Source organism: Carya illinoinensis, chromosome 11 (assembly GCF_018687715.1).
Source record: "Carya illinoinensis cultivar Pawnee chromosome 11, C.illinoinensisPawnee_v1, whole genome shotgun sequence".
NCBI lineage: Eukaryota > Viridiplantae > Streptophyta > Magnoliopsida > Fagales > Juglandaceae > Carya > Carya illinoinensis.
The window spans coordinates 29,967,944-29,981,406 of record NC_056762.1 but is presented as its reverse complement, the minus strand read 5'-3'; the positions used below and the strand labels follow the sequence as shown (position 1 = coordinate 29,981,406).

At 36.6% G+C, this 13,463-nt stretch overlaps 1 protein-coding gene across 1 annotated transcript; it reads right to left on the bottom strand.

Moving 5' to 3' along the window:
* Positions 1-540: 540 nt before the first annotated feature.
* On the bottom strand, positions 541-1,905 carry LOC122282375. The gene has a single exon (XM_043094331.1). The coding sequence runs from the start codon at positions 1,903-1,905 to the stop codon at positions 541-543; it is 1,365 nt and encodes a 454-aa protein (XP_042950265.1).
* Between the last annotated feature and the right edge of the window lie 11,558 nt (positions 1,906-13,463).

Genomic DNA, 13,463 nt, shown 5'->3' with positions numbered 1-13,463 from the left:
GGTGATATTTGAAGCGAAGCCATCAGGAAATTTCACTTTCGACATCCACTCACAAAATCTTTTCCTTTCATCTCCATATAATGTGAAACATGCATGTGGCATACTACACCGCTCTCCATCATGGATCAAATGCAATTCATTTCTGATACCAAGGTTGGACAAGTCACGACGTGAATTGATATTATCTTTTGTTTTACTGGGAATGTTAATTAACGTGCCCAATATGTTGTCGCAAATGTTCTTCTCAATGTGCATAACGTCCAAATTATGTCAAAGCTTAATTGTTGACCAATATGGCAAAGTGAAGAATATGCTCCTTTTTGTCCAATTCAATTCCTCTGGAGTGCGTTTACGCTTCTTCACACCTTTGCCAAAGTGCACATCTCGAAGATGAATTAATTGATTGATAACCTCTGGTCCCGTTAGAGGAAGTGATGGTAAGCGATGATCTTCTTTACCATTGAACACACGTTTTTTAGTTCTCCATATGTGATCAAGTGGTAAAAATCGTCGATGCCCCATATATGTATGCTTTCGGCCCTAGGTCAACCACATAGAATCTGTGCCCAAATTGCATGTCGGACACGTCAGTTTCCCTTTGGTTGACCACCCGGAAAGGTTACCATATGCTGGGAAGTCGTTGATTGTCCACAATAAAGCTGCGTGAAGTAAGAAATTAGTCTTGGTAGAGGCATCATATGTAGCAACCCCGTTTTCCCAAAGATCATTCAACTCATCTACCAAAGGCTGCAAGTAGACATCTATTTCATTTCCTGGTGATTTTGGACCAGGAATAATGAGAGACGTCATAAAGAAGGCATCTTTCATGCATAACCATGGAGGCAAGTTATATGGAACGAGGATTACAGGCCATATACTATAAGGTTTAGCCATATTGTTAAAAGGGTTGAATCCATCACTTGCTAAACCCAGCCGAACATTTCGAGAATCTTGAGCAAACCAACTATGCTCCTTATCAAATGCCTTCCAGACCTCAGAATCAGCTGGATGCCTCATATTGATGTCATCATCTGTTCGTTGCTCTTTATGCCATCTCATATCAGAAGCTGTCTTCTGTGACATGAATAGCCGCTGTAACCTTGGCTTTAAGGGGAAATGACGTAGGACCTTCTGAGGGATTGGGCGTTTGTTGTGTGTGGTTGACATCCACCGTGAAACCCCACATTTAGGGCACTCATTTAGGTTGGAATGTTCCCTCCAGAATAAAATGCAGTCATTACGGCAAGCATGAATTTTGGTGTATGTAAAGCACAAACCCCGCTGCAATGATCGTGACTCCTGGTATGAGCGTGGCAAGACAGCATTAGGAAATGCAGACCTCAACAACTCAAGTAACATGTCAAATGATTTTATTGACCAGCCCCCAATTGTTTTAATATGTTGCAACTTCACAATGAAGGAGAGTTGGGAAAACTGAGTACAACCCTCAAAGAGTGGCTGTCGGGCATCATTTAATAGTTTCTCAAATGTGTTGCTTTGATTGATGTTAGGTATAGGAGTCGGGCCATCATGGATGGGGTTGCTCGAGGTTCCTTCACCGAACGTCCCAGCCCTGAAGTCATCTAACATCTCATCTATGTCATCAATGTATTCTGCTTCATCACTAACGGCCTCAACATTATCCTCATCATCGGTCACATTCCATACTTCCTTCTCCCCGTGAAATATCCAGTCTGTGTAGTTAGGATTAATCCCTGTAATGAACAAGTGAGTTTCCACCTCACTTATAGGTAACCAAATGTTATTAGCACATACACGGCACGGACACCGAATGTGGTCACTTCCAGCTGCATGGTTTCTTGCCAATGTGAGGAACTGCTCAACACCTCCTGCATATTCAGCTGATCTAAGCCTATCATGGAGATTCATCCAACTTTTGTCCATCTTCAAAAAAGGAATGGACATGATATATTATTTTGTAGGAACTGAATAAATAGAAGACAAATTATATATCTTGGAACACATGCTTGGACTGTCAATAACTGTAAGTTTCTTGAAATTTATCTAAACTTTATACAATCTAGATAAAGTTGATGTTTACATTTTGGACATACAGTGCTAGTTCCCCCCTGTTCAGGGGAAATATTAAGTTAAAATGATGTTTATAGTAGAGTACCACATGGTGCAGGTAGTTTATGTTCAGAATAGCACTCCCACTAGAATAGATATTTGACAGCCACGAAAAAGATGGGGGCTTCATTATCAGGGGGTTCAGGTCAAGAAAAAAATGGCTCGGATATATAAAAAGCCAAATTAAGGATCATTGTGTAATATCTAGATTCCCTTTCAAGGTTAAAGCTAATGAACTAAGAAACTAGGCCACTCATTGTATATATCAACAAGGAAATATCACACAAACTAACATCAAACTAACTAGTGAACAAATCAGAACCTATAGATATTAGTAGTCCTTAGACCTGCACATATATACATAAATTTCATAGATTAACTCATATGTACTAAGGTTTAGTAACCAAATTTCCAAACCCAACTACCATGCTTAGGCTACCTTTGACCCATTGCTAATTGCAATCATTTTGAAGTCATTCAAGGTTCCCTTGCTTAAATAACAGATCTGTAGTACTTATAAAAAAATAATAAAATAACAGATTTGTAGTAGTAGTTAGATCTGTAGTAGTAGTTAGATTTGTAGTAGTTATTAGTAGTAGTAGGATCATGTTATTGAGGCTTCCGGGGTAAATGGACCAAGGGCACTCCAAAAAGTAAAGGAAAAAATTAGAAAGGAAAAAACTCTAATCTTGTAGAGACACATCTGACTCCTCTAGACCGTAGTAATGGTGCCTCAACTTTATACTTTTCAAGCGAAAAAAGTTGAGGGGCAGCGACCAACCAGTGTACATATATATTTTTTAAACTACAATAGCTACATAATATGTTTCTACTATCATCCCTCTTAGATTCAGCTACCACAGGACAAACAATTTGGCCATGAGATCATTTTTTCCCATCACACTGGTAATTAGCCTCCTCATTGTCTTTATCACAAAGATCAAAACCAAGCAAACCTTTGAAAAGTTTTTTGAAAGGTAACTGCCACACATATATTTAAGGCATTCTTAATGAACAATGATCTCCCAAACTTTAAGTTGGCATTCATAATTAACAATCTCCAAAGAACAAAGTATAAATTGTTGGCACAAACTGAGTGTAGGTTGGGGGGGAAGGAATAGCATAAGATAAAAATTAGAAGCAGATGAGGCTTGAGAAAAAATATTGTTAAATTGAAAGGAATGAAACATCCTAGAAACAATTTGGCTATAGTCTCTGTTTATACCTTATGGGAGAGCACCCTAACTTCAACTTGGGGTTAATACAAGTGCGAGGGAACTCCATTAAAACACTTAATAGAATGCATATCCAATTAATAAACCACATCACAGAAACTCAATAGATAGAGTGGAACAAAAGCCAATGACAATATCCTCTGTCTCGGGTTTTATGTATATCAGCAGTATGGATAGATTGAGGATTGATGGAAGAAATATCATAAGATAAATTAAGCAAGGGGCTGAGGCCACTAAACAAATTTGTTAAATTGAAAGGAATGAAACATTCCAATTGGCTTTAATACAAGTTCAAATTGAAATGGGAGAGTACCCCAATTCCAATTGAGATTAACACAACTGCTAGGGGAATTGCTAGAACTATAAGAAAATTGCATGTCCAATTAGCAAACCACAACACAGAAACCCAAAACAGAAGACAATTCACATTACATTTGGCCATTATTTATGACTATATACAGAATGACAAAATCGAGCATTAATTAGGGATATAAATCAAAAATGGTTTTTGCTGGTAGGATTAGTTGGACGAAAGAAATACCTTGATGGTGCGAAATCGGATCAACTCCTCGTCAAAGCAAACTATCGAACATCAAATCTCTCTTCAGTGTCCACTTGTGAAACCTCAAACTGTTATACGAAATCACTGAGAAACAAGTTAGATATCAATTAAAAACATCAATACCAAGTTTGATGTTTGTGTAAACCTTAGTCCAAATGAAATCAACGCCATTGAAAAGGCGAGATAGAGACAATACTATGCAGGGAAGGCCTTCCGAGGGGAGAAGCAACTTCTGTAAGGGGTTTTCGTGGGGGAATGGAAGCAACGAAAACAGAGGAAGGGTTAGGTCTAGAAGGGGCTGTTCGAAATTGGAAGGAAAAATACCCAGAATGTTGTATCGGTAAAGGGATCGATATACATTCGATTTATTGCATCGATTTTTTTTTTCTCAACACAATAGTGCTTTTCCGTTGGGTTTATTGTCGATGCAATAAAAGGAAATATTTTGTGTCGAAATACTTGTTGCAAAAGGCTGAAAACTCGATGTGAAAAGCTCCTGAAGAAGGAAAAATACCAAGAATGTCGTTTCGGGAATTCCATTTATTGTGGCGATTTTTTGGGTTGCCACAATAGTGCTTTTACATTGTATTTTTTTCGACACAATAGAAGAAAAGATTTTGTGTCCAAAAAACCGCTGCAATTGTTTGCAAAGTTGCTGTAAAAAATTCTTGCACAGTTCACAATACCTCATTCCCATAAATTGCGTCGAAATGTTGCAACAATAATAAAATTGTCAATAAAAAGCATCAATAACAACGAATTTATTCCTGGCATTCACAAAATCGATGGAAAAAGTGAGTTTTCTTGTAGTGCATGTTGGTTTTGATCAGGTGGAGGGTTTGGTTAGTATATATTTTGTTACGTTGAACTGCAACGACTTGATTTTATGAGCAGATCAACGTATGAGGGTTTAATCATACAAATTAATCATTATTCAAATGGATATAACCTAAATATGGATTTATCCCATCCGATTGTTTAATTTGGTGTAGTCGGTAACTTTATGTGCAATGAAGATGAGATGATTTTCTAGTGTGATAATACTTCTGACTATTTTTAACTTAATGATAATAAGTCAAGTTTTGAGTTTAAATATAAAATTGTATTGCCTGGTATATGTGAACAAAATTTAACAACTCTTCGTATATAAATTGAGTTTAAAACATTAAACCAACTAAAATTATTCGTTCATAATACTTCAAATAAAACTTTAATTATTCCATAGAAGACACTTATTCCATAGTTTTAAATCTATCTCTCCCACATGTTCTCTAGACCTCCTTATTGGCAAGCTTCTGATCTATAATATTTGTAAAATAAGAAATTTTACAGGTGGAATATTGTAAGTCCATGACTCGGTAAGTATGATTATTGATTAAGCTGGATGTAATATATGAGCGTCAATTATAAATGAAAACTAAATTGTAAATTCAAAACTATAATGAAATCATGGTATTAACCATAAATTGAAAATCTTGTATCACGTAAAGAAGAACTTCTAAGAATTTTTCCATTTTGGGAACTACCATTTCCAAGGGTAGCTATCATTTTCATATATAAACTTCTCTCTATTTGGGATCTACATATTCTCAAAGTTTTCGGTGTAGTTACTTATTGTTCATCTTCACTTCTTAGTGTAGGGTATACACTTTCTCAGTGTCCTTCGACAGTTATCCTCTCCATACCTTTCTCATTGAGTTGGTTTACACATTCTCAAAGTCCTTCAATGTAGTTATCCTCCTTAACATAATTTAGCAATGGGACCGTACTAATATAAAACTCATATATCATTTCACGTAACCATTCCATAGTTCACATGAAGTTTAAAAAATAATCATCGATGAAAATGCCATGACAACTGACGTAAAAGTCCATGCTATGAAACCATTATGCTTATATCACATATTTTATGAGATACTAATTGCTCGGAGATTTTCTAACATTCATTATGCATTGCAAAAATAATTTCATGAGCAATAACATTTTATACTTGCTAAGTAAAATATAGTGCCCAGAAATATTTAATAAAAATGGCAGATTAATTAAACATATTTGCCTCGATATATGAATTGCCACTTGATAAAGGCAACAATATCACTCACAACCTAAATAAAAGATAAATATATTTTATGAGATTGAGGCATGTCGCCATTTTCAAAAGAAAAATCAGAATCCAGCACCCTTATACAATACTATGATCATTTGCATTTTTGGACCTCTAGGCTTCATATTATACTCTCTATAACCAGCCAAGAAACCAATGATCTAAAATAACTAGTACTACAATATATATTTTCAACTAACTAACATATGTCAAACCATATTCAATCCAACAACAAAACATGTAGTTATTTAAAGTTGATTCCCACTAAAACAACCAGGTGATGATTACCCTCACCAACACATCACCCAAAAATAAAAATAAAAAAAATTAATTTCCTCCGCTGCTACCAAATTCATTATGCTACTACAGCCTTCTAATTATTTTTCTCGTAACACTACGAACTAGAAGAGTACTCTATGTCTCGACACAACAACTTATGGCCACAGAGATATTAACTATGGTCAAATCATTTTTTTTTCCAAATAATGATAGGGTTACTACCCTCACACTATTTATTTACTACTCTTTTTGTATTTTATTTTTTATTTAAATTTTTTATTTTACTTAACGGTTAAAAAAGTGGCTATTAGTAAAATTATATATATTTTAATTTTTTCTTAATGATTAAGGATTAAAAAAAATATATAAAAAAATAAAAAACTTCAAATACATTATAAGTAGTAAATAGGTAGTAAGAGAGTAGTAACCCTGTCACTACCCTATTTTTCTTGGAGATTATGCTCTAGATGTAAATGAGGGTTCTCTATTTTTACATACTTAACTACATTACATCATGCAAACAAGAACACTAAAACATGTGATGTTTAACAGCTTTATGGTAAGCAAACAAAAACACTAAAACATATTGTTGATGTCGTGTTTTGCAGCCCAAGCAGTTCCACGGTAGCCAAACACACGAGACTTGCAACAAGGCAGAAGAGTGGACTTCGATGAGGGTTGGGGTCCCTCTGATGCCAAAGTCAATGAGAGTGTTTAGTGTGATAGAGAACGTTGTGAGAGCTGAGAAGTGAAAAAGTTCAGAGAGAGTCTCCCATGGGTGGGATTGGGGTATTTATACCCGGCTCGAATTCAGTTGTTGAGGGAGATAATGTGGTGTTAGGTTATGCTCGGGTCAAACCTACCACCAGTCTCCTGCTATGATAGTGTGTCAGGCCTAGGTCGTGCCGTCCTACGGTGCCCCAGGCAGCACACCTTTGCGTGTCCAAGCTCCCTGAGCTTCATTAAATGCGACGTGTCTCTAGCCAAGTGTGCCCACTACCTGACATGCTCAACTGGCTGTGCTCTGCAATGGTTTTCTGTTTCGTACCTTCTTGTAGGGCTCAGTTTGAAGACTTTTTGAGAAACTCTATCTCACGGGATGAGATTATAGGTATCACTGTATTTCCTTTTATAATAGATACATAGTGTAGCCATAAAAGGTATCTACTAATTACAATAAAGCAGCTAACGTATGGACAACTATCTAATGTAATGTATACATTAAAAATATTGATAACAGACTTTCCTAAATTACAGAGATGTAACTCCATGGGTGACCTCCTCCTCATCAGTTATCATGGATGCTATGCTGTCACTCCCCCTCAAACATGGTCGAGGATCAGCTAGAAGGCCAAGTTTGATGCGTAGATCTTTAAATTGTTTATTGAGAAGTGGTTTTGTGAAGATACCAGCTAGCTAATTTGTAGATGAGACAAACTGTGTTTGAAGGGAACCAAGTGGAACCCTTTCTAGAACATAATGATAATAAAGCTCTATATGTTTGGTTTGAGCATGTAAAATGGGATTGACTGTCATATACAAAGCACTGAGTTATCACAGTGTAGTGAAGGTGCATTTGGCAAGAAAATTTGTAAGTCTCGTAGAAGATGGGAGAGCCAAGATGATTCTACTGCAATGGAGGCCATTGATTGATACTCTGCTTCAGCACTTGACCTCGCAACTGTTTTCTGTTTCTTGGCACTCTAAGATATGCAATTCCCTCCAACAAAAGTGTAGAATCCTGAAGTCGATCTCCTCGTCAATGGGCAACCTACTCAGTTTGTTTCAGAAAATCCATATAGATCAAGTGGGTTGTTTGCATGTATATAAATTCCAAAGTTAACTGTGCCCTTTAGATGTCTCAATATACGCTTGACAAGCTTGAAATGAGCTATCGTAGGTAATTGCATGAATTGACAAGCAAAGTTGACACAATAAGACAGGCCTGGTCTTGTAAAGGAAAGGTACTGTACTCCTCCTACAATGCTTTGAGACTTTGTGGGATCATGAAATGGTTCAGGACATGAGTCAAGCTGTCATCCTTTGGAAGGCATTGGAGTTGCAATTGGTTTGCAATCAATCATATCAAATTTTGCTAAAAGTTCTAGAGCATATCAATGTTGATTGAGAAACATATTTGATTCGAGACTATGCACTTCAAAGCCAAGAAAATGGTGAAGCTTGCCAAGGTTTTTGATTGAGAACTGTTGAATGAGCCAATCAATTTTAGCCAAGTCTTCACTTGTTACGATATATCATCAACATAGAGTAATAGGATGGGTACACCCTTATTTGAATAACAAATAAATAGGCTTGGGTCAGCTTTGCTTGAATTGAAACCAAGTTGAATTAGGAAATCACTTAGTCCATCAAACCAAGCTTTTGGTGCTTGTTTAAGCCCATACAAAGCTCTATTTAACTTGCACACCTATGTAGGATGATCTTGGCTGACATAACTAGGAGGTTGTTGCATACAAATAGGAATATCCAGCTTTCCATGAAGGAAAGCATTTTTAACATCAAGTTATCTTGGTGGCCAGCTTTTGACAATAGCTACTGTAAGAAGTGTTCTAATAATGGTTTCTCAAATAACAGGAGAAAATGTCTCAGAAAAATCGACCACATCAATTTGAGTGAAGCCTTTTGCCACAAGCAGAGCTTTAAGCCTTTTCAAAGAACCACCAGTTTTCAATTTTGCTTTACAGACCCATTTGCAACCTACCACATTCATGTCTGGATGTCTTGGTTCAAGAGTTTAAGTATTATTTTCAGCAAGAGCAGTAAGCGCTTCTTGCATAGCTATTGTCCATCCAGGATGCTTTTTGGCTGAGATAATTGACTTTGGAATGTCTGGTATTGGTGAAAGTGTATGTAGGTTTTCATATTTGGGATTTGGTTTTCTAATTCCAACTTTAGACCTTGTAACCATAATATGTGGTGCTGGTGGAATTGCAGTACCTGATGATGATTCTAGTGTAGAAATTTCTTGAATAATAGGATCATGGATAGGCTGCTGTTGGCATTGATTAAGAGGCTCACTGGTAGAATCAGGCAGTATTATTTGAGGTATTGGAGGAGGAGGAAATACTGAAGATGGGATTGATGAAGTTGTTTCAAATGATGAGAATTCTCCCTCAGCAGATGTGGAGCCATACAGCAGATCTAGTTTGCAAAAAGGAAGCACAAATTCATCAAAAATCACATGTCTCGAGATATAGCTTTTACCTGTTGGTGGATAAATGCACTTGTAACCTTTGTGCTTAGTGTTATATCCAATGAAAACACAAGCTAGAGACTTTGGATCTAGTTTTTTCTGTCTATAAACACCAAGATACGGGAAGCATCTTGAACCAAGAACTTGAAGCACACTGTAATCAGGATGTTGTTTGTGCAATCGATAGTAGGGAGAATCCATCTACAAACTTTGAGCTGGCAATCTATTGAGTAAAAAGACTGTTATGGAGGAGCAATCAAGCCAAAAATGTTGAGCAAAGTTGGCATGAAACATCATGGAGAGACCTAACTTAATGATGCTGCGATGTTTTCTCTCAGCTTTCCCATTCTGTTATGGGTTTTTGGGACATCAAGATTGATGATAAATGCCATGTTTTATTAAGTAATTTGTCAAAATATTACTTGAGAATTCTCCATCTTCATCTGTTTGAAATACAACAGATTTTCATATTGTATTGGCATGTAACATATTGATGAAATTGAAGAAAACAATTAAACCAATCTAATTTTTGTTTGAGAGGAAACAACCAAGTAAAGCTAGTGTATTCATCAACAAACACTACATAGAATCGAAACTTTTCTCTTGATAGAGTAGGAGCAGGCCCCCAAAGATCACAATGTACCTTATAGAAAGGAACATTAATGTTACTATCTCTAGATAGAAAATGCAATTTTGTGGCTTTACCCATTTGGTAGCTAGTACAAATTTCATTTTCTTTGGACTTGGAATCATAACAATGAAATTATGCTTAAAAAGATAATCTAAAACCTTTGCATTAGGATGTCCTAAATGCAAATGCCAACATTGTTTATTTGTTTTTTGAAATCTATTTAAGAAATATGTAGCAGGACCATCAATAGTAGATTCTGAGTGTTCTTCATTAAAAAAATATAGGTCGTCCTTCTTCTTCCCTGTTTCTATCACTCTCCTTGTGATCCTGTCCTTAACCATAAAACCAGAACCAACAAACTCAATTGTGAGAGGTAAATCATCGGTTAATTTGCTGATTGATAATAAGTCATTTTTGAGTTCTTGAACCACAAGAACATCATTGAAGTTGATTTTGGATGAACTAGTTCCAATTGTGGCTTGACCTATATGTGTAATAGGTAATACTTCTCCACTTCCAACTATAACACCCTCAAACTAGAAATTTTTTTTAAGGGAATGAAGATTACCTACATCATTTGTCATATGATCAATGGCACCTGTGTCGGGATGCCAGGTGGTTCTTGCCATGTTGTTTATTGTGATTCATCCATCTTGAGGGCTGCAAAACCTTGAGGAAAACTGTCGACTATAAAAGAATGATTAAAATGATTTCTGTATTTTATAGCTGTATGGAAGCCATAGTTGCAAGGAAACAAGAATTCTCTCTATCTCACCGTCAGCTCTGATACCATGAAGACTTTATGAGAAACTCTATCTCACGGGATGAGATTAGAGGTATCATTGTATTTCCTTTTATAATAGATACATAGTGTAGCTATACAAGGTATCTACTAATTACAATAAAGCAACTAACGTATGGATAGCTATCCAGTGTAACGTATACATTAAAAATATTAACAATAGACTTTCCTAAATTACAAAGATGTAACTCCATGTATGATCTCCTTCTTGTCGGTTGTCATGGATGCTCTGCTATCATGGTTGTCCACTAAGGTCTCATGCATCTGCTTCCCATGGTGAGCTCTTTGACCGGGTCTGGCTCGGTGCTAGGGCTTCTTTAGATGAGAAGGCGAGCTGTGGGCTCAGCACATGGCCTCCGTCTCAGGCCCTTGGTCTACTTAGATTTCTGCCTGATGGGCCTAGGGCTTTCTCGCTCCCTCTGGCTTGATCTTATTGGGCCTAGGCCCTTTCCCCCTCACACATATGCTAGTTAGTAGCATTACAACAAGCAAACAAGAATACTAAAATATGTATTTTAATTCAAATACACAACTCATAGGCAAAATAATTTATAGAAAGTACGAACATATACGACTTATTAATGAAAACTATGTTACCCAAGGAAAAGAAAGATGATTACCGAAATCGTTCCAGTTGAAGACAACTTGAAAGAGAAAAATGTTTTGACTAGAGAGAGATGATGAAACTCGAAATTTGTAAGAATTATGAAAACAACGTATTTAAAACACTAAGGACTTGAGAACATGATGAAGGAAGATTGGAAAGAATTGGTTTTCTATATATTTCTCTACTATCTGTCTATACAAAAGTCTACTATTTATAGCATTACATGTCACTAGACTGCAAAGAGTCTGCTATGCACTCTACCCACCCAACATTACTTTTACATGAATGAAAGAAATGGCATGGCAGACGAAAAAAGGACACTGCATGTATACAAACAAAAAGAACTTTATTCTTCACAGCTTTCTTTTCTCATTTCCCTTTGTAAATTCTTTTCTCTCCTTTGCTGACATGCCATCCAGTGTTGATGTAGGTGAGGATGACTAAGCTCTTGCCTTTCCAACTTAGCAGCTTCCTTATTCTTCAAAAGCCCCCTGCAAGATGGAGAGTAGATAATTGCTACTCCCATCTTGAGCATGCAAGAATAGACGTTTTGGGAACCCAAAGCTTTGGTAGAATATTTGCTACTCCCTTCTTGAGGATGCAAGAATGGAACTTTGCCATTTGTGATTTACTACACACATGTTCTGTAACAATGCTTCATTCTTGTATCTTATCTAGAATTAGATGGCAGTCAAGCTCTATATGCTTGGTTCTTTCATGAAACACAAGGTTGGTAGCTATGTATAAGGTTGATTTGTTATCACAGTATAGAAAGGCAGCTTGGGGGTGTTCAACTTGTAGATCTTCGAACATGTATTTAAGCCATGTCAATTCACAACATAGATTAGCCATGACCCTATACTCTGCTTCTTAGAAGGATTTGGAAAACAACATGTTGTTTCTTGGACTTCTAAGAAACTAATGAATCACCAATTGAGACATAATACCCTGTGACAGATCTCCTGCTATCAGGACAAGCCCCCCAATCTGAATCACTATATCCATGCAGCTGTAACCTTGAATTTCTTGGATAGAATAAGCCTTGGCCTAGTGCCATTTTGATGTACCTTAGGATCATGTGTGCTGCATGTAGTTGAGGGACCCTAGGACTATCCATGAACTAACTCAATAACTGGACTACATATGAAATATCAGGCCTAGTTATTGTCAAATGCAACAATCGACCAACCAGCCTTTTGTAAATTGTTGGTTTTAGGAGCAACACTCCTTCCTCCTTAATCAATTCATGTTATGGTCCATAGGGATTTTAGCAGGTGTAGACCCAATAGTTTCCAAGTCACTCAAAATGTCTAGAGCATATTTCCTCTGACATATATGGATGCCATTCTCAGATCTAGCCACTTCAATTCCAAGAAAGAACTTTAGCTTGCATAGATCTTTGATTCTGAATTATTCATGAAGAGTAGTTTTGAGACAGTTAATGTGACGCCCCCAAATTCCGTTTGGGATTGGACGGACATTTGAAGCGTCGAGACATACAACACAAGGTTACCTGCCCCCGTTCATGACATATAAGATGCAATGTTCCTAACATGCATCTAACATTATGCAATATTCGCAGCGGATAATTTTTTTTTTAGCAATACTATGCACCAAATTGAAAATATCCCAAATGCTTAATGACCGGTGCAAAACTGCAAGTGCACAGTATCGTAGTTTTATAGTAAAGTAATAAGAAGAGTATCGTCCTCAGGGATTAGTACCTTACGTTTGCCAAATACCAAAATTATACTAAACTTGATTTTATCTAGAGGAATCACTAAGATTTTTGTAGTTGCAATTTAAACTAGATCAACTCAACGAAAAATATGCAAAGGAAATAACACTGACGTTCGAAGATCAAATTAATGGGAAGAAAACTTCTAGGAAATCGATTTCACCTACTTCTTCACTATGCTTTTCTCATCCAGCTAATTT